At 35.1% G+C, this 23,898-nt stretch overlaps 1 protein-coding gene and 3 long non-coding RNA genes across 5 annotated transcripts; 1 reads left to right on the top strand and 3 right to left on the bottom strand.

The window, feature by feature from the left end:
• Positions 1–2,578: 2,578 nt before the first annotated feature.
• On the bottom strand, positions 2,579–21,906 carry LOC119072854. The gene is made up of 3 exons (XR_005086941.1): positions 21,896–21,906; positions 12,689–12,691; positions 2,579–2,699 (listed from the first exon to the last, which is right to left on the bottom strand). It is a non-coding gene; the product is annotated as an uncharacterized LOC119072854 (long non-coding RNA).
• On the bottom strand, positions 3,841–4,387 carry LOC119072836. Its single transcript, XR_005086932.1, has 3 exons — positions 4,235–4,387; positions 4,044–4,167; positions 3,841–3,985 (listed from the first exon to the last, which is right to left on the bottom strand). It is a non-coding gene; the product is annotated as an uncharacterized LOC119072836 (long non-coding RNA).
• On the top strand, positions 6,127–23,848 carry LOC119072862. The gene is made up of 4 exons (XR_005086942.1): positions 6,127–6,258; positions 12,143–12,145; positions 14,879–14,886; positions 23,839–23,848. It is a non-coding gene; the product is annotated as an uncharacterized LOC119072862 (long non-coding RNA).
• Positions 7,655–17,125, bottom strand: LOC119072786. Of its 2 annotated transcripts, XM_037178083.1 has the most exons (8): positions 16,976–17,125; positions 16,846–16,900; positions 11,430–11,513; positions 11,010–11,358; positions 10,853–10,947; positions 9,314–9,397; positions 8,901–9,151; positions 7,655–8,363 (listed from the first exon to the last, which is right to left on the bottom strand). In XM_037178083.1, the coding sequence occupies exons 3-8, from the start codon at positions 11,511–11,513 to the stop codon at positions 8,237–8,239; spliced, it is 990 nt and encodes a 329-aa protein (XP_037033978.1). In that variant the 5' UTR covers positions 16,846–16,900; positions 16,976–17,125; the 3' UTR covers positions 7,655–8,236. The 2 variants fall into 2 exon arrangements, with proteins under 2 accessions (XP_037033978.1, XP_037033986.1); XM_037178091.1 differs by lacking the exon at positions 9,314–9,397 and having other exon boundaries at positions 16,976–17,124.
• Positions 23,849–23,898: the final 50 nt, after the last annotated feature.

Raw genomic sequence — 23,898 nt, 5'->3', positions numbered from 1 at the left:
AGTGACTTAAAGTGCACTTTATCCGACCTTATCATGGATGTAATAGTCTTTACGACAGTGAGTTTTGAAACCCGAGCCCAATGCAAGGGCTATAAAATCCCTGAACAAGCTCTAATATACATGTATCGATCGGTTATCGCAGACCTTCACCAAAGGTCACTGGCACGTAAGTAGAGTCAATCGCCTTCGATCTCTCAATGATCAGTTAGCAGTTCACAATTTTGACCAACCGCAACCCACCTACTCTTTAAAAGAGAAACAATCTCCACTTATGCGTAAAATGAAGGAGTCATAATCACGCACCTATATAGTCAGAAGTCCGCCTTCCTTTCATTTCAAACAAAAGTAAATTCGCACACACTTTTTCTGTCAATCTACTTAATAATCTAATGTCTAAACAAGTTAGAACTAATTTCTATTTGAAATTAAGAATTTGCTAACCACCTTGAGGAAGATCAACCGACTACTGAAATACAAAGATCAACTAGAAAAATTCAAAACACATTATTAGCTCTATGTTGGGTACATTCAACGCACTTCAAGCAAAAGTGCTACTAGGATAGTAGATAGCTGCCAAATATAGTGCTATTTTGTAAAAAAAGGAGTGCATTGCTCTACTGGCAGATATTTTTTTAAAACAATGACAACTCATGTCGACAATCGCGTGATTGTTTGTTAGTTAATTGATAAAATGACTTCGACTTCGACTAGTTAGATTGTATCACGCACAGTGAATTTGCGTTTCAATAAATAAATAAACAGTCGAAGAACAATTTGAAACTTTGTTCCAATGAGAAGAAGGCTTGTTGTCGTATAAACTCGTGTTTGTGAGCTTTAAAACTGGTTCCGTTGATAAATATGAATTTTTACGTGTATACAAACATTACTTGTATATTTTCTCACTTAAAACGAGTAAAGCAGTAAAATTCAGAAGCTAAGCGGCCTGAGAGAAACATTTTTAAAACCAATGATAATCAGTTGTCATACTCTATTCAAACTGTATTAAAATTTTCAAAAAACAAATTTAAACAAGAGGGTTGAACGGAAGCCGTTACATAACTAACTCAATTTACTTCAGCTGCCTGTAACTTCGAACGTATGACTATTTACCCGTATTCACCTCGTATAATCACGTCTAGGGCGTATAGGGATTTTCCTTAATTCATTTCTGTGTCACTCACTCATATGATATTCTAATGGTCCGTTGCCAATTTCACAACGTTTAAAACATCGAATGACCTACAGTGAAGTTGTATTAGTAGACCAGTTAAAAACAGCTGAAGTAAATCGCATCACAATTTGGATGGGGCTATCTGTACAATATTTAAAAAAAAAAATCAAATTCGTTATGTTGATGCTTCTAAACGATTTCCTCGTCTGATTTTAATTGAGCTGTTATGTATTTACGCATACTTTACCATTTTATTTTCTTATTTCTGGTGCTCAAATTGGGCCCCAAGCTTAATTTTTTTTGAGGACGGCAGAGCATATTTCAAGCAACTTTTTGAATTCTCCCTCTTAACTCCAACGACCCCCGAAAATATTTGGAATTTAGGCATCCATACGAGTTCAACGAGCTATTACACGTTACTGCAGCTTCAAAATTGGCCGAGATATTGAACTTCGAAATATTGATGTTTGTATGAAAATAAGCAAAATTTCGTATTTTCAGGTAACTCAAATTGGCTACGTAAGTTAGTCAGTTAGTTAGTTCCTATGAAAAAGGACGATTTCGTAACTCCTAAACGTTTCATACGATTTTCCTGAAATTTTGGTTATAGGTCAATCTTGAACCCTAGATCAAAAAAAGATTTAAAAAAATGTGGGTATGCAAGCGTTTTTGGGAGCATACAATGCCATATAACAGCGTGCTTTGTGTGTGTGTGTCAGAAGAAATATTTTTTTCTGTATACGTGAGAGTGTATTGGTGAGGTATGATATGAATCGGTCGAGCGGGAAAGTAACGGTTGGGAAGGAAAGCACCAACACACTCTCACTATTACAGAAAAATATCTTTCAAAATACCCCAATACACACAAGGTGTGTATGGATACGAGGGCGAATACCGATGGGTATTGGGGTATGTTGAAATATACTATTTTTCCAGCTAGTAATTATGAATTATGATTGGTAAATGTTGGAAAAAGTGTTTTGATGGATTCGGGTTATTTTCGTCATGAATCATGTGTTCCAAGGTTGGTTCCTAAATTTTGGGATGACAGGTGATTCCTCTGGCACTTCCTAACTTACATCGGACTTTTCGATGGTTCTTGGGTTATTTTTGACATAAATGACGCGTTCCTAAATTTTGGGATGACAGATGATTTCTCTGGCATTTCTTAACTTCCAACGGATTTTTCGATGGATTTGGGTTATTTCCGATATAATAGAGGGGCTACAAGGTTGGTTCCTAAATTTTGGGATGAGAGATGATTCCTCTGGCATTTCCTGACTTCCATAGGATTTTTCGACGGATTTGGGTTATTTCCGATATAAGTGAGGTGTTCCAAGGTTGGTTCCTAAATTTTGGGATGAGAGATGATTCCTCTGGCACTTCCTAACTTCCATCGGATTTTTCGATGGATTTGGGTTAGTTTCGATATAAGTGAGTTGTGCCAAGGTTGGTTCCTAAATTTTGGGATGACAGATAATTTCTCTGGCATTTCCTAAATTCCATCGGATTTTTTGTTAGATTTGAGCTGTTGTTAGATAGAAAATTTTAGAAAAAAATTGCGTCACAAGTGACAGATGTTGAGGAAACTACTGTTAGGAAAATAGTTCAAATAGAGAAAAATATGTCCTGAATCATCTGCCACTTGTGACGCAATTTTTTTCTAAAATTTTCTTTCTTAAATTTTTTGGTTCAATTTTTTGTTGATAACACTTTTGCGTTGAGGCGCAAAATGTGTCATATTTTCTAGATCCATAGATTTGACAGTCTTGATATTATAGTTATTTATCTATCAAGGTAGGTATGAAGGTATTTTGTCGCACTAGATGTCGATTGTCGATCCGAGGCGAAGCCGAGTTCGACAAGACGTCGTGTGCGAAAAAATACCGGCATACCTACCGTGGCAGATACAACGTTTTTCGCAATTTGGGGCCATAATCACCTTTCCAATGCAAAATATTACCAAAATTTCTACCAAACATTCACATGCAAACATAAATTCATTTGAATTCATTCATGTATAGAGACGCGCTAAATAAAATCAAGTAGTCAATGCTTAGTATGTACGCTTCAACAATACGTTCTGTATAACTGTGTGACTCTGTAGCCGAATGGCTATGGTCGTTACTTGGTGTTTGGAAAATTTTTGGTGTTGGATGTTCAAATCCTGGTCTGTGCAAAGTTTTTATTTATAAAATTTAGTCTTTCTTAAAGGTACTGAGCTATGTAGCGTGCGAAAAAAATGTGAAAAAGCCCAAGTGCGAAAAAATAATCAAAAACGCACTGTGAAATAAATACCTTCAAAACGACATTAAATGGATGCATGGAAAGGTGATGATTATGGACCGGAATTGCGAAAAATAGTTTTTTTTGGTTTGTATCCCAGTAAACTGGTCGTAACATGTGTGCGACAAAAATTTCGAATGGGAAAAAAAATCAAATATTTTATTCAATATAACAGCTGCCAGAATGTTTGGAACAAGAAATATCAGATCCTACATAAAACAAAAATGTGATAATACCTAATTTTTGATAGCTGTAAACAGTTTTAATTGTATGTTTGGATCAGCTGAAGTAATGACTAATTTTCCGAAGATGCAATAAGTAAAAAGTTATATTGGTAAACTGGGTGTTACTTCTCAATCTATAAAAAAACCACAAGACTCATATCTCAGTTATTTTACTCTTTTAATTGTTGTATAAATTGTAAATTATTGTTTAATTATTTGCGGACAACATTCAGGGTACGGTTTCGACACATCTATTTCACTGATAGTGAAACCTGAATCTGAGTCAACAGCGATAACGCCACAACTGAAAATGATTTAAAATGAAAAGCATTTTCACCGAAAAGAAATATTTCATTTCTTACGTAACATAAGTTACACTGTAGTCGGCATTGCAACTAAATCTGCCACATGAATCTGGTTTGAACCACTTTTCACCAACACCATACGCCTTCTTATCATCCTCAAACCAACATTTTTCCGGATAATCTGACATTATTTTCGATAAAATATTATCTTTCAGTCAATTTTTATGAGTAAGAAAAAGTGTATATACCTGGATGAGTTGACACTGGGTATTGGGCAACTGCACCCATCGCCAAAACTGCACATTGCAAAACAGCGAACACAAGGATTGCAAATTTCACCATCATTTTCACAGAATTTGTATTGAAACTAAATCCAAATTTTGCGTCTTTGCTTCGTATTATACAAAACGAATTCGAAAACAGGTTTATGAATTTTGATTCAATCACAAACGAAAAGCAATGGTAATTTTTAAACAAGGTCAACTACAAACGCTGAAGTCTAGTCAGATAATAGGACAGATAATAGGATAGATAACAGACTTGCAATAACTTGCAATAAAACGAAATCAAATTCGTATGAGTACCATAAGAAATCATTTATCCAGTCCAGATATCTGGTCTATTATGTTTATCATCGCTAGCGGTAACATAAGCAAATAGTATTTTTTTCCAAGCAAGGTGCACACATTCCAAATCCCATTTTTGTAGCACTGACTAGTAAAGGGATGTGGAATCTAGTCACAAAGGTTTCTTCACAACGCAAACGAGAAAATAGTCATTTTCTTACCTCGCCTAAAACTTCGGGAGCCTTTGTTGTCAAAAACGTTGTGTTGGTCTCGGGTAGAAATTTTCATTTTCTTGGTTTAATTGTGGCATCAAAATAAAACGTTATTCCCTTGGTGAACAAATAACTCTTTACACTTAAGAGCGCTCACCCCTTGGCAATTTTCTAGCCTACATTTGTGCGCAGAAATATTCGTTTTTTGATGATTTCTTTTAACCAAAATCTTTTTTTGTAAAAGTAAAACCATTGAACCATGCAAAAATGTGTTACTTTTAAGGGAAAAATTGGTTTGTGGATGATAACTTATTCCACTTGAAGAAACTTTTGCAAATGTGTAAATTTATGTAATCTGCAAAGGTTACTTTTGCATCGATTCGTTCACTCGAATTTCAATTTTAGGCACACTTACGGCGTGGATTATAGACTTCCTTCCCCCCACTCTGCGAATCTGAGACAAGAGAACTTTCAACATTCTCGTTTACACCATGAGCTTATTCATTTATGACAATTCGATTTATGCAACAGAGGCATCTAAAGGCAATTATGATGTTGTAACGGTTCATTTTTCAAAAGTCAAATAAGGACCTAAATTAGGTCACCTAATACACTGTATGAAAGTGAACACTGGCATAAATTGAATTAATTTTATTCGCAAAATATACAAGCTTCTAGATAATTCAGGTCTCTAGTCAAATAAACCGCTTCCGCTCCTGCCTGGTTTATTTCACTCTGCCGTATATTCAGCAAATATAAAAGAAATCATTAAAAAGGCCTCACTGGAGGTCGGCCTAATATAACATCAAAGTCGTATTACGTTTTCATCACGACCCCTACTAAATAGTGTTAGAGCAAAATTTAAATAGCACGACTTTGATGGAGCCATGTGTTGTTGGTTTTGATGATTGCTAGTTCAATAATGAATTGCAAATGATGAAAACTTGAAATTTCATCTTTATTCAAATAAAAACAGAATAAATTTATTTATGACAGACATACAGACTAATTTAAACAAACATTTCAGTCATAGCGTTTACTAATTTGTTTGGATCATTTGTAAACATGTCATAGTAAAATATAGCAGGCATGAACGATTCATTTCTGAAAAGTCAAAAAAGGTCCCATTTGGAATTGTGCAGCTGGTGCAAAATAACGTATGCACACCAGTTCGGTTTAGCGACTGTATTTTTTTTCGCAAAATATAAGGCTATAGATTATTCAGCGTTCTGCCGTGTTTATAAGCCAACACACCTCTTCGGTGTGACAGAAAATTTTGTGTCTTGTGTTAGAGCAACGCACTGTCTATCACCGAAGCTGATAGCACCAAAGCTGACTTTGACATCACTCAATTAGAAGGCCAAAAACACACCTGTTGTCTATTTTCTTTAAATATTTTGTTAACCATTATTGTATGAAAAACAATAGCCAACTTTGATGGTTTCAGCTCTCTATTTGAATGACTTCAAAGTCAGCTTCAGTGCTAGACAGTGCGTTGGTTAGAGTGTCTTGCAGACGGTACATATATAGATGGAAATGGTGCTTCTTGTATGATCCAAGGCTAGGACAATAACATCCAGGCTTGTGACTCACTATTTTAATTTAATTCTCACTAGCCCACTTTACTCATTTGTTTCCTGTTTCGTTAATTTTCGAAATTTTCAGTTTGGTCTTTAAGTGCATGAATGTGGATTACCGAATTAAGTCAAACATCATAATTTCATCCACTTGATCATTACCAACGCTCTTCAAGCATGATTGGTACTCTAAATAGAGAACTGGAATTGGACAGTGTATCGAACAATTTTTTGCACTGTCAAAAAATATGTGAGATTTTTCATACAAAATTGTGCTCTATTCACACCAAGGCCTATTTTAAGGAAATTAAATTTCCAAAAATTCTCACATTTTTCCATCACTTTTCGTCATTTCATCTAAAAACACCAGATTGCATCGTTAATGTTGTTTTTACTGCCTTTTTAGTTGTTTTTCATGTCTTTGAGCTTAACTGATTACTTCGGAATGAGATCTAACAGAAAACAAAATTTGGAAATTTTAAGAATTTTTGTGAAATTTTGGAAATTTTTGGAAATTAAATTCCTTAAAATAGGCCCTGATTCACACCGTAAGTCTGCTGCAAATTCAAAATGACAACCAAATAAGTGTTGTATTTGGTCAACTAACTTTATTATCATATAAGAATGCGTTGAACTTTATTTTTTAATTCATTGGTTCATCCAAGGTAAATATAGTGTGAAGGTATCACATAAGTTCGATGCCACTGACATATTTTTTTTTTAATGGTTGACTGCGATATACTTGTATTTCACAAAATATTTTTGCTATCCAACAACAGATGGCCCGAATTTCTATTCCATTTTTTTTAACGAAGGAGGGAGATGGCGTTGGTATTGAACTTTCGTGCCACAGTACATCTAATTCGGTTATTCATATATGACATTACCTCCACACTTCATCGCAAATTCAAATTCTGAAGCGCATTGACGTGAATTTGGCAGCTGTCATTGGAAGCAGTTTGGTTTGAAGGGCGTTGTCATCACTTTTGACTCGATTTCCGATCCCTGCGTTTCTGGTATTGTGTAGTGTAGCGTGGAGAGACAAAATTGGAAGTGATGATGCTGAGTTGCGTAAAATCATTGACATGAATGCTAAAATTCATCTCCCGGGGCTTAGTTAGTAAAATACCTCACGTAATTGTTAGGAACTTTTAATTTTCCCTTGTGTGGTTTCATCACTCGTCTTCGCCTCGGCAAACGCCACACTTGACAAAATAACAATTTCCTTTATTGTTTTTGTGTAGGACAAGGGAAACTACAGACGTGAATGAAAAACATTTTTTTTTTTCGTTTTTTGTAACAACTTTGTTCTTTTTTGTTTTGTTTTAAAAAAAATAACTTAATTACACATTCAATAAATGTAAATTAAATCGTCTCGAAATTAAAAATTCAAATTAGACATTTCTCCTCAAATCAATCCAATCACATTTACGCCAGACCCGCACGTATACACTAAATGCACAAAAAGATTTTGGTTCGAGAAAATGGTTTACGTTTTGAATAAATAAAAAGTTTAAATAAATAAATTATTGCTATAGGACAGGTAAAAATAGTGTTATAGATTCAGTTGCTTCGTCTAACAGAACGCTACAACACCACGCGTCTACATCGAAAGAAAAATCAAAACTTTTTTTAGCTGCTTGGTAACGCAACCAAATTTAATACGTCAAATTTTAGGAAAGTTTTCCGCTCTCCGTTCTTCTAACAAATTTTTTCTTCATTCGAAAATAAATATTTTTGCGGATGTTTTTCTTTTACTAACCATCGAAGGCAAACTTTCATAAAAAAAAAATATTTTCGCAAATACTCAGTCACATTCATTCCGAGATTCATTCACACACAAAAAATCAGCCAATCAAACAATGTTTGTGTTTGTTTTGAGAAAATGTCTAAGTTTAAACTTCGTTACATTCGAGGTAAATTTGTCGACAATTTTCGCCAGATCGACCGCGACGTCCAGCATCGTAAAATGCTTCGAATGAATTGCCGGTTGTTCGTTCTAGTACAAAGCTGGTAGCATATCTGGAATAATTAAATTTAGTTTAACAATGCGTATCCGACGAGTGGTGGCCATTCATTTAGTAGTCGAGAATTAGGGGATTTTGGGGTCAACCGAAATCGAGAAGTGTGATTGTTCGAAATTTTGAATTGAATTTTACAACTCATTAAACCGGATACAGTTAATTCACGCCGTAAGTTTGCCTAAAATTTGAATTTTAAGTGAACGATTCGATGAAAAAGTGAACCGAAAATGACGCTACGTTAGAAAGACCTCCGCACTTTCCATTTTGAATTTCGACCGCACTTACGGCGTGAATAATACTTCTTGCTGAAGCAAAGACCGAAATGGTTCATCGTATTTGTACAAAGGAAATTATAGTAAGCCCACTCACTCTTCTCCTTCTCGGCCAATATTTCTGCATGAAATCAAAAGGAGGACCAGCACAAAGGAGGAGAGTGGTGACATAATAAGAACCAAATTTAAATGACTTTTCTCGACTTCGTTCACTAAATGCAGTCATCAAACTTAATCCAATTCCACTTTTTCCTTCAACTTACGTTCCCAATTGACAGAAAATGGATGAGCCTCCAATGTCCTTGTTACATTCCATATTCGCTTCGCATAGATACCGTTGCATACATTTATCGTCAGCATTTCGATATGTGCGTACGTAACTCTTCATCATGGCAATGCTAGCGACGGCAGCATCGCTCACCGAATCTTTCTTACCAATCGATCGGGCGGCAAGTGAACGGTGCGAGAATGATGTCTTTAGGGCATCCAGAAGGTTGACCACAATGTTGATGAACTTAGTTGAGGGATGAGAGAAAAAGACGGTTAACGGTTAGACTTATTGGCTAAATGTATCAATGGTGGAACAAAGCGAAACTAATATAAAAACAACGTCAATTGGACTGTTAACGAGAGGGTTTGAAAATTATTTTTATGTACAAAATGTTTCTGTTATTACCTCGCCCGCTTGTTTAGCCATTGTGTTGACCTGTTCTGGATCTTTAGTGCCTAAGACGCCCGATAAAACAGCAGCAAGGATACCCTAAAGCAAAAGCGAGAAAACCATAGTGCCATGTGCAGTTGTCGTTTTTTTTTTAAATCAATGTACAATAAAAAATGTGTTTCACCACATCATGAACCCGTCCATCTTGCGTCAATTAATTCAAGTTTCGCATTTCCGAAAGCGCAAAGAACTTAACATTTTAACTCGTTTACCCTACTGTACAGGTTATTTCGTGCAATTTGTCGTAGCAAGATTCTTCACGTCGTTAGTGCCCACCAGAATTTGAATTTTAAGGAAACAGATTCCACGTTCCATTTTGCATTTGTAGCGCTTTTACGACGTGAATTGACCTTGCCTTACGAATCTATTGGAAATATTTCATATCCTTTCCTCAATGGCTTACTGTCTTCTATTGAAATAAAAGGCTTAGTAAACTAAACTCAAATAAGCTTGCACGACTCAACGTTCCACATTGCATGCTATTCTTTCATCAGGAGAAACGTAACGAGCGAATCTCTCGTTACGTGGGAAAAGGAAGACATAAAGCGTGAGTCGATATTTTTATTGAAGGAATGGATGGAACAAACTTACGGATGTGGAACGAACAGAGCGATGGAAACAAGCAATATCAACGAAAAAGTAAAAACTTATTTTGATCAGAGTTTAGGTAGGATGTTAGAGAGAGAGAGAGAGAGAGAGAGAGAGAGAGAAATCTAGAGACTGCGACTAAGACTCAAAAATTATAAGTTGTTTCTCAGAACAAAATGTACGATTAGTCGACTTATAAATTGCATTTCTGATTTTGGTAGCTACCACAGGCACTAAGATTGCGGAATCAATTTGGGAGTTTTAGGGAATTTTAGAAAATTGTGGGGAATTCAGCGATTTTTGGTGAATTCTGTGAAACTTAGGGTATTATGGCGAATTTCTGAAAATTTAGCGACTTTTTTGAATTCACGCCGTAAGTGCGGTCGAAATTTAAAATGGAAAGTGTGGCGGTCTTTCTAACGTAGCGTGATTTTCAGACAATGAAGCGTTGAAATGTATTTTTCGGATCAATTTTCATCGAATCGTTCACTTAAAATTCAAATTTTAGGCACACTTACGGCGTCAATGAGTTCCCAAATCTCAGAGACTGAGATGACAGACATAATGAAGTGGAGAAACCTTCCACAAATGCTGTAATCTCTTAAGGGAGTTAGTCTGTGATTAACAGTTTTCAAGATTAAAGATTTCGTTCTTTATTTTTGTGTCAAATCTTCTAAGAGTATGAGGCAGGGGACATCCAATTTTAGCAAGTCTCATGATGTGGCAGGAAAAATGCCGGAAGCCATTTTGTAATGATTCTGTGAATGCTCCGATACAAAATACGCGTGCACACGTTGCCAAATTAAGAGTGAACTAAAAATTAGCATCTACGTGAAGTGGTCAACAAATAGTCTACGTTTCTAACCAGTAAAAAGTTAAGCTAAAAAACCAATTCAAAAGATTTACCTGCATCGGTGAACCACCACCTCCGTTGTCAACTTTATCGATACCGTCATTCGTAGCTCCACCACCGCCCAATAATGTTGTAAAGATGCGTAGACCTATCGAACAGTGAAACGTTAAAATTGTCTCAATCTCTAACCATATCGTCGCCACAATATACCGATTGAAATAACATTGGCCCATGGTGATGTGGCCAAACCACCATTCGTTTCTAAGTCATCGGATTTCGTTGGTTGAATATTGGCCGCATTGTTGAAGAACATTGTCATCAATGTTCCCAACATATTCGTCCATGAGAATCCACCGCCACCATTGTCCGTGATTTGGTTCGTTTGAATGTCGTCGTCAATATCGTCCAGTGCGACTTTCTTCAGTGCATTGGGTTTCTCGGCAAATTTACGATCGCCTTCTTCGTATCGAGCGGATGGAACGTATTCGCTGGGACCATTCAATGGTTTCTGTTGAGGCAATTGTGGTGGTCGATACTGAGCAGCTAGGTTACTTGTTGCCTGAGTAGTTAAACATTTAATTTAAGTGAACAGTTTCTTTACTGAATTTACTGCCTTTGCACAATACATACTTGCGGATAGGCAATTACATTTATCACTAAACTGGACGCCAGTAGTGTGAACAATGTCCAACCAGTTACAGTATTTTGATTCATCTGAAAATCGACAAAATGTTTCGAATGAAATAATGAAAAGTGTTGGTCCTTTGAATATACAGCGACAACTGAACGCTAAACCAGAAATTATAATTTTGTCTCCAACAAATATGACTTAACATTTCGATAATTTCATTCATGGTGTTTAGGCTCAAACAATACATCAGATTTCCTCAAGAAATAAACATTTTCAAAATGGCATAACGACACTGAACACATAACAAAAGCAGCTCCATTAATTGAAACAATTTTATTTTGTCAATTTTGGAAAATTCATTTTTCAAAAATTATCGAAACAATCTTTTGTATGAGGCGTCACGGTGCAGAACCGATGATGGCATTGTGGTTCAAGTGAACACTTTTCTCGTTACGTAAGCACTGGAATTTCGTCGTGATGGTAAGTTGATTCTTTCAGTGGATTTATAACTCAATTGTGCTTTGTTTTTGGCTGTTTTACACATAAAATTGAAATGACGCTTTCGGTTTTCATAATTTATTGCTTGTTTGTTTAATGTTCACTTTAAACGGGTAAGATGTTATACAACACTCATATAGAGTGTACTGTGTACCAGACAATACCCAATCATGGGAGATAAGATGAATCTCCCTGGAAGGCGGCATCCAAAGAGTATGTCATTTTCAGGGAGATTCATTTCCCACAATTGAAAATAGGAGCCTGCACAAAATTTAATCTCCGCGGAGAATCCTCTAAAACCACTAGCAGCGATCTACTGATAGTTAATGAAACAACGTCAAAGAGTTACGACGTCAATCTCTCGCATAATCCAAATTCTTGCAAGCTAAAGTGAGGAACCATGTTTATTTGTCGCCTAAGAAGAAGAGGCTTCCACCTTAACTCACAATAAAATTGACGTTGTTTCTTTAACTATAGAGAAATGATAACAGATGACGTTGGTTCTGCCCATCCGGTGCAGCGCCACCTGTTATCAGTTAAATGCTCAATTACAAAAAATGGATTGTAATCGTTGAACATGAAAGTGCTCTATATTCACGCCGTAAGTGTGCCTATAATTTGAATTTTAAGTGAACGATTCGTTGAAAAAGTGAACCGAAAAGTACATTTCAACGCTTCCTTGTATGAAAATGACGCTACGTTAGAAAGACCTCCGCACTTTCCATTTTGAATTTCGACCGCACTTACGGCGTGAATTCACTTACTGTAGCTTTTTATGAAAGGAATATCGTTTAGATTGTAATGTGGAAAGTCAAAGTAATCAGAATAAAGTGAGACAGACTCGACTCAAAATTGTCAGAACCCTTTTCTCCTGCATTGCCTAAATAATGGTGAGGCTTTTGCATTTTTCGGGATCCCATACCCTAAAAAGAGTGCACAACATCTGAATGACGCCCAGGGAATTAACACTACCAAATGATAGGTAAATCAGAGTAAGAAAATAAACATTTTACGTGGAACGAAATCTTGTTTAGCTATTTACCACTCGAATGGAAGATCCTCAATTAACATTTTTTGAAATAACCAGCGCCTCTCGTACCTACACAATCTTAATGTAATCGTCTGATGATAATTATCTCAAACATAAAAATTGTTGGCAGAACTAAAACACTAAAGGTACCTGAGCGAAATATGAGTTTTTTTTTTTCTTAAACCAATAAACTGTTCGGCTTATACAATGCAAAACATCTATAACATTCATGCCGACGACCACTCAGTGGTATATTGCAGGTACACGAAAAAAATATGATTAAGAAAACAGGAATTTGTAGAGAAGAAAGTTTTATTTCCGCTTCGATAAAAAAATAACTCTACGACAAATGGTCGTTTTTAAGATTACTCATTTCTACGAAAAAAATTTAAATATTTTTCCAACGACACATTTTTGGTTATTAATGTGTATCCTCTTTCAGCATCCGAACTTTATTGCTTGTAATTATTATGCACTCATCGGTGGCATACGTGACGAAATGATAAGATGACTAAAAGTGATTTGCAATTATTCTTTGTGTTGTTAAACTGCAAACTGATATGTGGGTGAGGAACAACTGTATACGGAAATGAAATGGAAAACGATAATGGTCTTTAAAGGGAAAAGTTGCTTTTGTTATTGGTTTGAACCGACCTTCTTATGGATTTAATTCACATTCTTGTTCTACTTTCAAGAACAACGAAAGAAACATACTTTTCAAAGAAAGTTTTTCCCCAGCCGTTTTCTATTGATATAACGGCGGGCTTAATTCTCTCTTGCGCTTTTGTAATATTTTTTCCCATAATTGGCTGGAATTGTGCTGCTATGAATATAGTGATATGAATAGATGAATTATAAACTGCCAGCACAGTCGGTTATGACAATTCGTTTCGTGATATAGAATGTGCTATTGTTTTACTATTCGCGATACCAACACAAATCTGGAAATGTTTCATTAAGAACGAATTTGAACAAAGATATCACTAATTGGCCCAGAAAAATGTTTTCGTTGTTTTCTTTTCATTTCCCGTCAACCGACAACAAAATCAACAGTTCAAAAAAAGATGCGAAAAAATGCATGTTTTGTGTAAATGGAGCGTAACAAATCATTCAACATTAGTCGAAAATTTAGATGATTGTGGAACAATCCCATCAGATCTGAAGTTCATTTAAAACTCATAATAACTTTCGCAAAATTAGAGAATTTGAAAGACATAGGGTTTAGTATTATGAATTCTTGGTGTTGAAATATAAACAAACAACGTGTTAGAAAATAGTTATTTATCTACCAAGGTAGGTAGGAAGGTATTTTTTCGCACTAGATGTCGATTGTCGACCCGAGGCGAAGCCGAGGTCGACAAGACGTCGTGTGCGAAAAAATACCGGCATACCTACCGTGGTAGATACAACGTTTTTCGCAATTTCGGGCCATAATCACCTATCCAATGCAAAATATTACCAAAATTTCTACCAAACATTCACATGCAAACATAAATTCATTTGAACGATCAAGCAACCTGCACTATATACACATTGCAATGTGATGTATAGAGACGTGCTAAATACAATCAAATCAAGTAGTCAATGCTTAGTATGTACGCTTCAACAATACGTTCTGTATAATTGTGTGACTCTGTAGCCGAATGGCTATGGTCGTTGCTTGGTGTTTGGAAGAATTTTGGTGTTGGGTGTTCAAATCCTGGTTTGTGCAAAGTTTTTATTTATAAAATTTAGTCTTTCTTAAAGGTACTAAGCTCTGTAGCGTGCGAAAAAAAGGTGAAAAAGCCCAGGTGCGAAAAAAAATCAAAAACGCACTGTGAAATAAATACCTTCAAAACGATATTAAATGGATGCATGGAAAGGTGATGATTATGGACCGGAATTGCGAAAAAATACTAAAAATAACGGAAAGAAGTTGAGCCATGGATGTTCATGTCATTTCGACTCTTAGAGCCTGAGAATAATCTTTTTTTCAACTCGTTTCTATTCAGACTTCCAGAAATGGAAGGCGTATCAAAACAAAATCATCAAATCTATTACTTCAATTGTGTAACTTTTGATACAAATCTATCACTTCAATATTTTTATCATAAATTTTTTATAATACAATCAGTCTAAAACACTTAAGAGAGTGAAAAGGGCACAGGTACTTGTGTATACGTCCAAAACAACTGATAGAAGGTTAAAGAAAATACACCAGCGGCAATGTTCTGTTCTCATTTATAAATAACCTTTTAACCTTTTCTGAAATGGCAATTCTAAGCTAATTCATTTGGCATTGCGCAATGGGAAACCAACTGTTCCAATCTACATACATGTTAATGACAAAGTTGTGAAGACATGGAATCCTGATGTGGAAAGACCATGTTTGCAGTATTTATGTCTTGAACTCAACCGTAAATCAAATTGCATTGCATATCTGAAGAAGAGTCTTTTGAAGAAAGCAAAACATTTTTTTTTTTAAACAAATCTCTACAAACATTTAAATCTCACCGTGAGACATACGTTTCTACTACTGTAAATGCACTTGAAATTAATTTATTATTTTTGTGTGTAGCAATTAAAATGCTTGAAAGTCAACAAAGTATAACCATACACAATCTGCGGTAATTGTTAATTTATTACAAGAAAACGGGCAGAAATATTACCTGCATGGCGAAATGGGCATTGAGACCGTTATAAAAGTAAAGTTTGTATGAAGCAACAGGTACGTCGAGCTGTATGATAAATATGTTATGCCCATATGTACGGGTAATACATCTGTGTAGAATCTACACTGTGGATGCATCATATATTTCCCATACGAATGAAGAAAAAAAAATCATAAAAAAGAACTCGTTTTATTGCAATCAACTGAACAGATGCGCTCATTGACTTTAATTTGTACCAACCCATCGATGTTTTTAATCACAATGTTCCATTCTTTCATAGAGATATTATTTTTCCTGAATCAATGCTTACCAATTTAAATGTTTCGTTGCTATACAAGAACACAAATTCATTGAACCTCTTTTATTTTCATTCCACACAAAACTGTGAAATGAAACGAATTTAAATTTTACTTTTTAGCATCGTTGGTACAGAAATGGACAACAAAATGTTATATTGAGAACAGGAAACTAAAGAGAAAAAATTATCGTAACCTCATTCTGTTCCTCACATACCCATCAGAAAGCCATTAAATTAAGAACGAAAAACAAATTATTGGGTCTGTGAATAGTCGACAGGTCTCAATACCAACAACAACAACAAAATTATCGTTCTTCGTTCCGCTTTGACTTGTACATTCTCAATCGGTTATTAAACAGACATTTTATAAAAAAAATATTATAATATGCATATTCTAACTGTTATTATACTCGTTTCTGTGTCGCACAGTTCAGAAGAGTCATCAACCTACTTTCCATCTTCCAACAATTCCATCGGTCACAACATGTACAACAGATGTATCGTCAATCAAAATTTTTCTTTCTTTCATTTTTGATGGTTTTGAATGTTAAGTACATCATAATTTCGATTGCACACAAACTGTTATTAGATGGACATGAACGACCAAATCATTTTCATTTCTTTTTTTTTGTAGATTTAAACTTTAAACAGACTCGATCTTTTTTCTGTTTTATAATAAATATAATAATCGCATGCTTCTGAATTTCTCAATTTCTATTGTTTAATACAATCAAGACACGTACGAATCAGGTATAACTGACGAATCGATAAAGTGAATCAATTTAAAGTTTGACGACTTTTACAGAAATTTCACTTGTCCATTTGTCGACGTTATTATAGTTTCTGGGTTGGGTTCATTTGTTCAGTTAAAATATTCTTCTTCGACTGGCCAGCAAATAAATCTAAATCGTTTTTCTCTGACTGCTTTTTCAACTTACCTTTAATTTTGAATTTGATTTATCCTTAATTGGTTATTTATATCACAAAAAAAACCTAATGAACAATTAAAACATTTAAAAAAAAATCAAATTAAAATTTAAAAAATATTTTTTTTTTGCAGAAATTTACTTCACTTCACTTGCAATATCTGTTGTTTCTTTGCTTTATATTTCTTTCTTTCGTTTTATTTTCTTCAACACTTAGCGTTTCCAACTTTATGTCTTCATTTGTATTGTAATTGTGAATTCAACAAGAAACGTCTTACATCTGAAACGTATGTTGCCTTGAACTTAGCTTATATATGTTGACCCACTTCTTTGAATGTTTACCTAGGTTGTTTGTGTGGCGATAACATTTTCTTCGTTTTGTGTCTTCTTCGGAAGTTCCATCAATGTGGTTAACACTCGAATCTATACCATCGGTTGCAGCCGATGGAAATTGAATGGCCAAAACAGTTTTTTTTTTTAAAGTTGAAAATGGAAATGAATCTTTGTTTGTGGATTTAAGAAATAACAGGAGTTAAAGAAATAAGAATTTAGTTGGAAACCAGAGAAGATACGTCCATGTATGTACCACGAAATATGCGACGAAAAAAGTCGACTTTCAGAAAAATTACTTCGTTAGAAACTATATACTTCGCTGAGTCTCAGTGGTAGCATAACCTGTGGTCTTACGTAGATGTGGTCTATGGTTAGGAATATAAGAAATTGGAGCTTAACAAATCATAATCAACTCCTTTTTAGTTTCTGTCCAATTTTCTTGAACTCTCCCCATACTTGGATTTAGGATGTTTTGAGTGGTCCCTAAAGTAACAGACAAAACAAGCATACAATACACTCAACAAATTTGGAGTCAAAAGCGTTTTACTGAAACTTAAAATTAATGAACGTTTTGGTAAATTGATTACAGGTAATGCCAGCCAAATTCGTGACAAAAATTTGCTTCAGCTGTACCATTACCAGCACTACTTGTACATGCATATATTCGGTTTCAACACTTTTCCATGCGTGTCACAATGAAACATATATTTGTGTTTGTATGTGTCAACTGTGATAAAATACTTGTTACGATTTTTCTCAGGAAAGTTAATTGAAAGAGAGGGTGAATATGATGAGGCCGAAATCACACAAGGAATTTTGCTTTGCAACGACTCAACTTAGAAGATAGTTGTTTTCGATGGCAACATCAAATCGCATTTGTTGCTCTTCGTACTTCCGCACTTCGTCCCTTGTGGTCAATTGAGAAATCAGGCCGCAGAAATCCCACTGAGGAAAATCGGAGCGTTAATCATTATAGAACTGCAACAAAATCACACTCGCCGTTATTGCTTTCTCAATCGGCTGTTATGGCTGACTGATCGTAACGCCCGACAAAATTATTAACATTTTGTATACACATCATATTAGTCTACATGCAAAGATTCAACGGAATTGTACAGATGACTTAAGAATTGTTACAGAACTGTTTTAATTAGGTAATCCGAATTGGATGCTCCATAAATGAGATTGGAATATTTAAATTGCAATGACGAAACTAATTAGGATTTATTTATGCTGGATGAAGAAGGTAAAAATTAGAATGAAAGTTGGGTGAACTAAATGTTTAAGTGCATTGTGAACAAAAAAGATTAAAGGTGCTTTGATTCAAGAAGTCCAACAGTTTAACTAAAAGAACGATCATTCCCCTGAGAAATTGGGTTCGTCACTGCTGATCATGATTTAAAACAATTGCAGCAGCAGCATTAGTGTATAGCATTATATAGCAAAAAGCATGTTTAAAAAAATGAAGTAAAAGATTTGAAGTCGATTTATTGGAAATAATCAGACCAAATTGTGAAGTAATAGATTCGATAGAAAAACTGCTGATGCTTGCCTTCTGTGAAACGTTATGTTGTCGTTCAATATTTTTTCAATTCGTCACTTATCAGTTTTGTGAAACAAGCAGAATGCAGATGAAAAACGATCTGACCCAGTCAAACTTTAGATGCCGTTCGAATTATATGGAATGTATTCCTTTGCATGTCATACCGTTACACCAAATTTTAATGCTAATATTCAATCAATCTTAATTAGCGTAATCATTTACACATAAAAATTCATTATCATAAGCAATAAGCGCTTTCGAACACACCGTCTGCTGACAAGTTAATAATCAACGAACATAACACATTTCGATGTTGTTGTAGTTTTCGACTGGACTCTTACATATTTACGGATTAGTATTTAATACCATCATTATACTTGTGGCGTGCTAAATCGTATGGCCAATAAAACTGTACATTCGGAAATAGGTAAAATGTTATTGGATACTTTTCAATGCTGGATGGTAAGTAAGAATTATGTATGATCATGAAACGGTGGATATGACAAGAAAACGTTACAACATCAAACACCACTTGCCTTCAGCAGTATGTTTTGTACCAGTACCAATAAAACAATATTCCACAATCATATTACATTTATGCTGCGTACGATCAGAACTGTGATATCGTGACAGTCACCAATAAAAATTTCTGGTTCAGTCCTAAATCTACAAACAAATCTGCCCTGTAATCGTGAGCGATAAATTATGATATTTCGGATGCGTTAACGTAATTGAGTTCGCCGTTGGTATCGTGGGTATAGACAAGAAGATTTTGATTCGCATTTGAGCACATTCCATCGAACATATATATTAGAATGAAATTGTACAAGATACCTACAATCGTCGTGGTCATTCGATTAGTTAAAGCTTAATCCATTTAAATCCATTCATTAGTTTTACTCCCATTCGTTTCATGTATTTAACGGGACAGATGAATTAACACTTCTGTAATTTAGTTTAGTTTATTTTTGTATGCATATCCATCAAGTTGTAGGTAAGGTATAGGTAACATTCAAGATACTATTTATCTCTCGTAATATTATTGTTGTAGCTAAATGTGCAGAAGAAAAATTGGAGTTTAAAATTTGGAAGAAAAGTGGAAAAATTAGGGTCCAAAATGTCGCAGAACACAGCACTGTTCCTAGCATGAGCACTGAATTGACAAGTGTCAAATTTGGATGCTTTAGTGATAAGAGCTAGCGCTTAGGATTGTTTGTATGAAATGTTTTAACTCATACAACGAAAACAAGTCATCTATCTTTACAAAGAAACACAGTGCCTACTGTGATTTCATCAGCCTCCGAATATTTTCTATGTTCATGCTAGAAGCAGTGCTATGCGCAGAACCATATGTTATACCATAGCACTGCTTCTAGCACAAACACTCGTTTTTCCAACGTCAACATGCCTCCGAATTTTTCAAATATGCGTGTACGATTGTATGTGTTGTGTATACTATCGTTACGAGAAAATAAACGGCACTCGGCATGCCCTATTTTGATTGCAAAAGCCTCCGAATTTTTCTTATGTTCATTCTAGAAGCAGAGCCGTGATTATACGCATAGCAGCTTTTTCGTTGGCATCGTTTATGACTGCATACTTTGTAGTTAGGAGTCTCCCGCACTTTTCAATCATAAATGGGACTGTAGATAATGCAATACTCTATTGAAAGATAAGAGTAATTCTACGTAGAGACTGAAGGTAGCGCAGACCCTCAGGGAATAGCAAGAAATACGGATCCCGACTTTCGGGCAGGGCCTATTTTCAAAATTTATTTCACAAATTTCATTAAATTCATGAAATTTCACGAATTTCACGAAATTTCATTAAATTCACGAAATTTCATGAATTTCACGAAATTTCACGAATTTCACGAAATTTCACTAAATTTCATTTAAGTTTTCCGCAGTGTCATATCAGAATACCATTTATTTTGAAGTTTTTAGCCCCGTACGAAGTACGTATTGCGTGCCGTGTGTAATTGATGGAATTCGAAGCAGTCTGTGAGGGTAAAGGGTTTGCCTATGTTCACAGATTTTCTTTCAGTCTGTCTGTCACGTCGATATCTTGAAGATGGGCATATTCGAGTCAGCCCTTCGTATGTTAAGGGTCGCCTAATTGTGTCAAGGTCTTTCGGGGATATCTACGGCAAAATAAACGATAGAAATGAAATGAAAAGATAGGAATTGTCGATACAAATTTAGGTAAAAAAGGTTTATTGAAATCGGTCCTAAGTGTGTTTTGCACATACATAAATCGAGTAAATTTCATCCGATTTTGCTAATTTTTGTTTTATATGGAAAGTAATTGAATACCATAGTTATTTGTGTGTCTGTTTTGGACTCACTTCGTTCGGACTACAACTCGCGAAATTGCCTAAAATTAATCGTCCAAAACAGACGCACAAAAAAATTTTCATGTAAGGGGTCGAAAACCTAAGAAAAATTTCAAAACTCCCTCCCTCACATGAAAAATAAAATTTTGTTGAAAAAATTTTAAATTTGGGTCCTTGGACTAAGGCCGCTAATCGGCCCTAAGTGATTTTCCTACGATTTTCCTAATTTTTGTTTAATTTGGAAGGTAATCGAAAACCGAAGAGAAGGTTGTTGAAAAAATGTTAAATTGGGGTCCTTGGACTAAGGCTGCTACTCTGCCCTAAGTGTATTTATACTCAATAAATTAAAATTTTAGGTCAATGTGAAATTGGTGTTACACTTGAAAGGAACGTCGTACGGTAGTTCGTAATTGCAATATGCACAATTTCTAATATGTACACATTTATATCGTTTTCTCAACTCAGTGACGAAATAAGAAATTTTCGTCGCATTTTTTGAGAAAAACGTTGTATGCAACTCGTTGATAAATGATTTTTTAGGCACACGATGTGTATTGTCACACTCGACCTACGGCCTCGAGTGACAATCTACACCTCTAGTGCCTAAAAACGAATTTATATCACTTGATTGCATAAATTACTATTATGTAAAATTTGCATTTCAAAAGTTCACTTTTCGCGGTTGTTGCAGAAAACGTTGTATGCAGCACGTTGCGAAAAGTGTGTTTTCGTCACATGATGATGTGGTTATCAAACGAGCGAAGCGTTATCTAGTGACGAAAACAACCACTTTTCGCAATTTGTTGCATAAATAACTATTTCAAGTTTTTTCCACCGTTTCTTGAACTCACTTTTGCACATGTACATTTTGCACATTTCATGATAATTTAACTTTAACTACGTTTACGGGCGCAATAGGTTTTACGGTCAAGTAGGGTGACTATGTTTGTTATCGTTCTTGGATGATAGCGGCAATAGGTGACAGTAGGGTGACAGTCACACTAGGGTCACGTACGCAATAGATATACGGGGTCGTATGGGGCTCAGTCGCAGCAAACGCTCCGACTGTTATATAACTCGTTTTTATTTAAAATGAATGATCGGTTGAACCGAATCGGTTCAACGTCATTAAATTGAGAAAGATTTGAGAAGAATCATTATTTCTGACGTTGTCGCTTGATTAGACTAATCTAGAATATTTTTATTTCTTAATTAAATCGTGAGCTCTTTCAAAATAGATTTTAGTCGTTTAACACACATATATAACAAAGTGTGATCCCAAAAGGGCGACGACCGATCATACCTTACACCGTAGACATTGTTAATTTTTTATATGTAAAAACAATAAAGCGGAGAAAAAGCCAAAACTCAACAATGGTTCAACTGCGTTTTCAAGGATTGTGGAATCCGACATCGGAAGGCTCGAATGGTCAAATTTGGATTTGTTGCATTATTTGTAACAACATTTAAAAACCTACAATGATACAAGGTTCTGAAAGAACCAGGTTAAGACACCCACGAAGGCGGGTGACACAAGAATCGATAAACGTACTCAGTACAGATTGTGTGTGAACTCAACTTGAAGAAAATATTTTTTAGGAAAATTCGGAATTTTGTTTTTGTTACGTTGCCTTTTTCATATAAACTTCGTAGCCGCTGAACTCAATTTGTGTGTCACCGCATTCGTGATCAACTCAGAGTTGTCTTAACCTGGTTCTTTCAGAACCTTGCAATGATAAACAGTGAAACGATCGCTAAAAGTTCTCTTCGTATTTTGTTTCAAAAATCGGTTCCCATTGGATTTTTGCAGAAATTGGATTAATTTCGTGAAATTTACGAATTTTATGAATTTTACAAAATTTCACAAATTTCACGAAATTTCACGAATTTCACGAAATTTCACGAATTTCACTAAATTTCACGAATTTCATGAAAATTTCACGAAAAATAGGCACTGCTTTCGGGTGAATTTAAGATTTATAATGTTGCATCTGTGATGTTTGGCGTAATAATGTTGTCAGAACTGCGTTGCTCAGTATAAAATTTTCTGTGTTGAGTATTGCGATGCAACCTAACAAAGTGAATTTTACTCGATTTTACTTGTGTCCAACGTTATGAAAATTATATTCACCCCGAAAGTAGGGATCCGCGTGTTTTTGCGGATCTGCGGTACCTTCAGTGTTTATATACTTTGGAAATTTTGAACAAAATTACGTAAAATATGAGGTCCCAACATGAAATACGAAATTTTTATTAGTATGTGTTTGTCCTCTTAATTAAGAAGGCAAATTAAACTATCAAAAGTCTCAACGTATGCAAGTATTTGTGTAAAATTATTCGAAAAGTGTATCTTATACAAACTAATGTTGGTCATACAAATTTCCTCTCTATACTAGGTATAATTACTCTAAGATTGAAAGAGTGTTGACGCAAAAGATTTCTAACTAGCTCAACTCAGTGATGAAAAGCAAAACTTTCGTTGGCTTTTTTGAGAAAAACTTTGCAACTCGGTGAGAAATGCTTTTTTAGGCCTACGGCTTTGAGTGACAATCTACTCTGAAATTGACGATACTTTTCTGGTGCCAAATAAAGAGTTTACTTGAAAGAGAATCTTCAAAGAGAAGTAATTCAATCAGTTCACTTCTACTTAAACTTCCATAGAACCAAGTGATATCTTTGGCCGAGGCATTCTTCAAATCATTTTTTATCATGAAAGTAGATTTATAGAATGTCTTGGCCAAAACAAAAAAGATTCACTCAGTTCCATTGGTCTTTATGCACAACCGCCAAAAAGACATCATCAACCGAAAGTTTGAATCTCAATCTACTACAATTCACACCGATTGCTGTAAAA

Source organism: Bradysia coprophila, chromosome II (assembly GCF_014529535.1).
Source record: "Bradysia coprophila strain Holo2 chromosome II, BU_Bcop_v1, whole genome shotgun sequence".
Classification (NCBI taxonomy): Eukaryota; Metazoa; Arthropoda; class Insecta; order Diptera; family Sciaridae; genus Bradysia; species Bradysia coprophila.
Note: the sequence above shows the minus strand (reverse complement) of the source record. Positions and strands in the feature narration are given on the sequence as shown.

What these genes read in the sequence shown, in the direction of transcription:
- LOC119072786 (XM_037178083.1), bottom strand. Translation starts at nt 11,513, where the DNA reads ATGAATCAAAATACTGTAACTGGTTGGACATTGTTCACACTACTGGCG. An exon ending in GGCCAATGTTATTTCAATCG is followed by an intron (nt 10,948 to 11,009) that starts GTATATTGTGGC and finishes ACTGTTCGATAG; the next exon opens with GTCTACGCATCTTTACAACA. An exon ending in GTGGTGGTTCACCGATGCAG is followed by an intron (nt 9,398 to 10,852) that starts GTAAATCTTTTG and finishes CTTTTGCTTTAG; the next exon opens with GGTATCCTTGCTGCTGTTTT.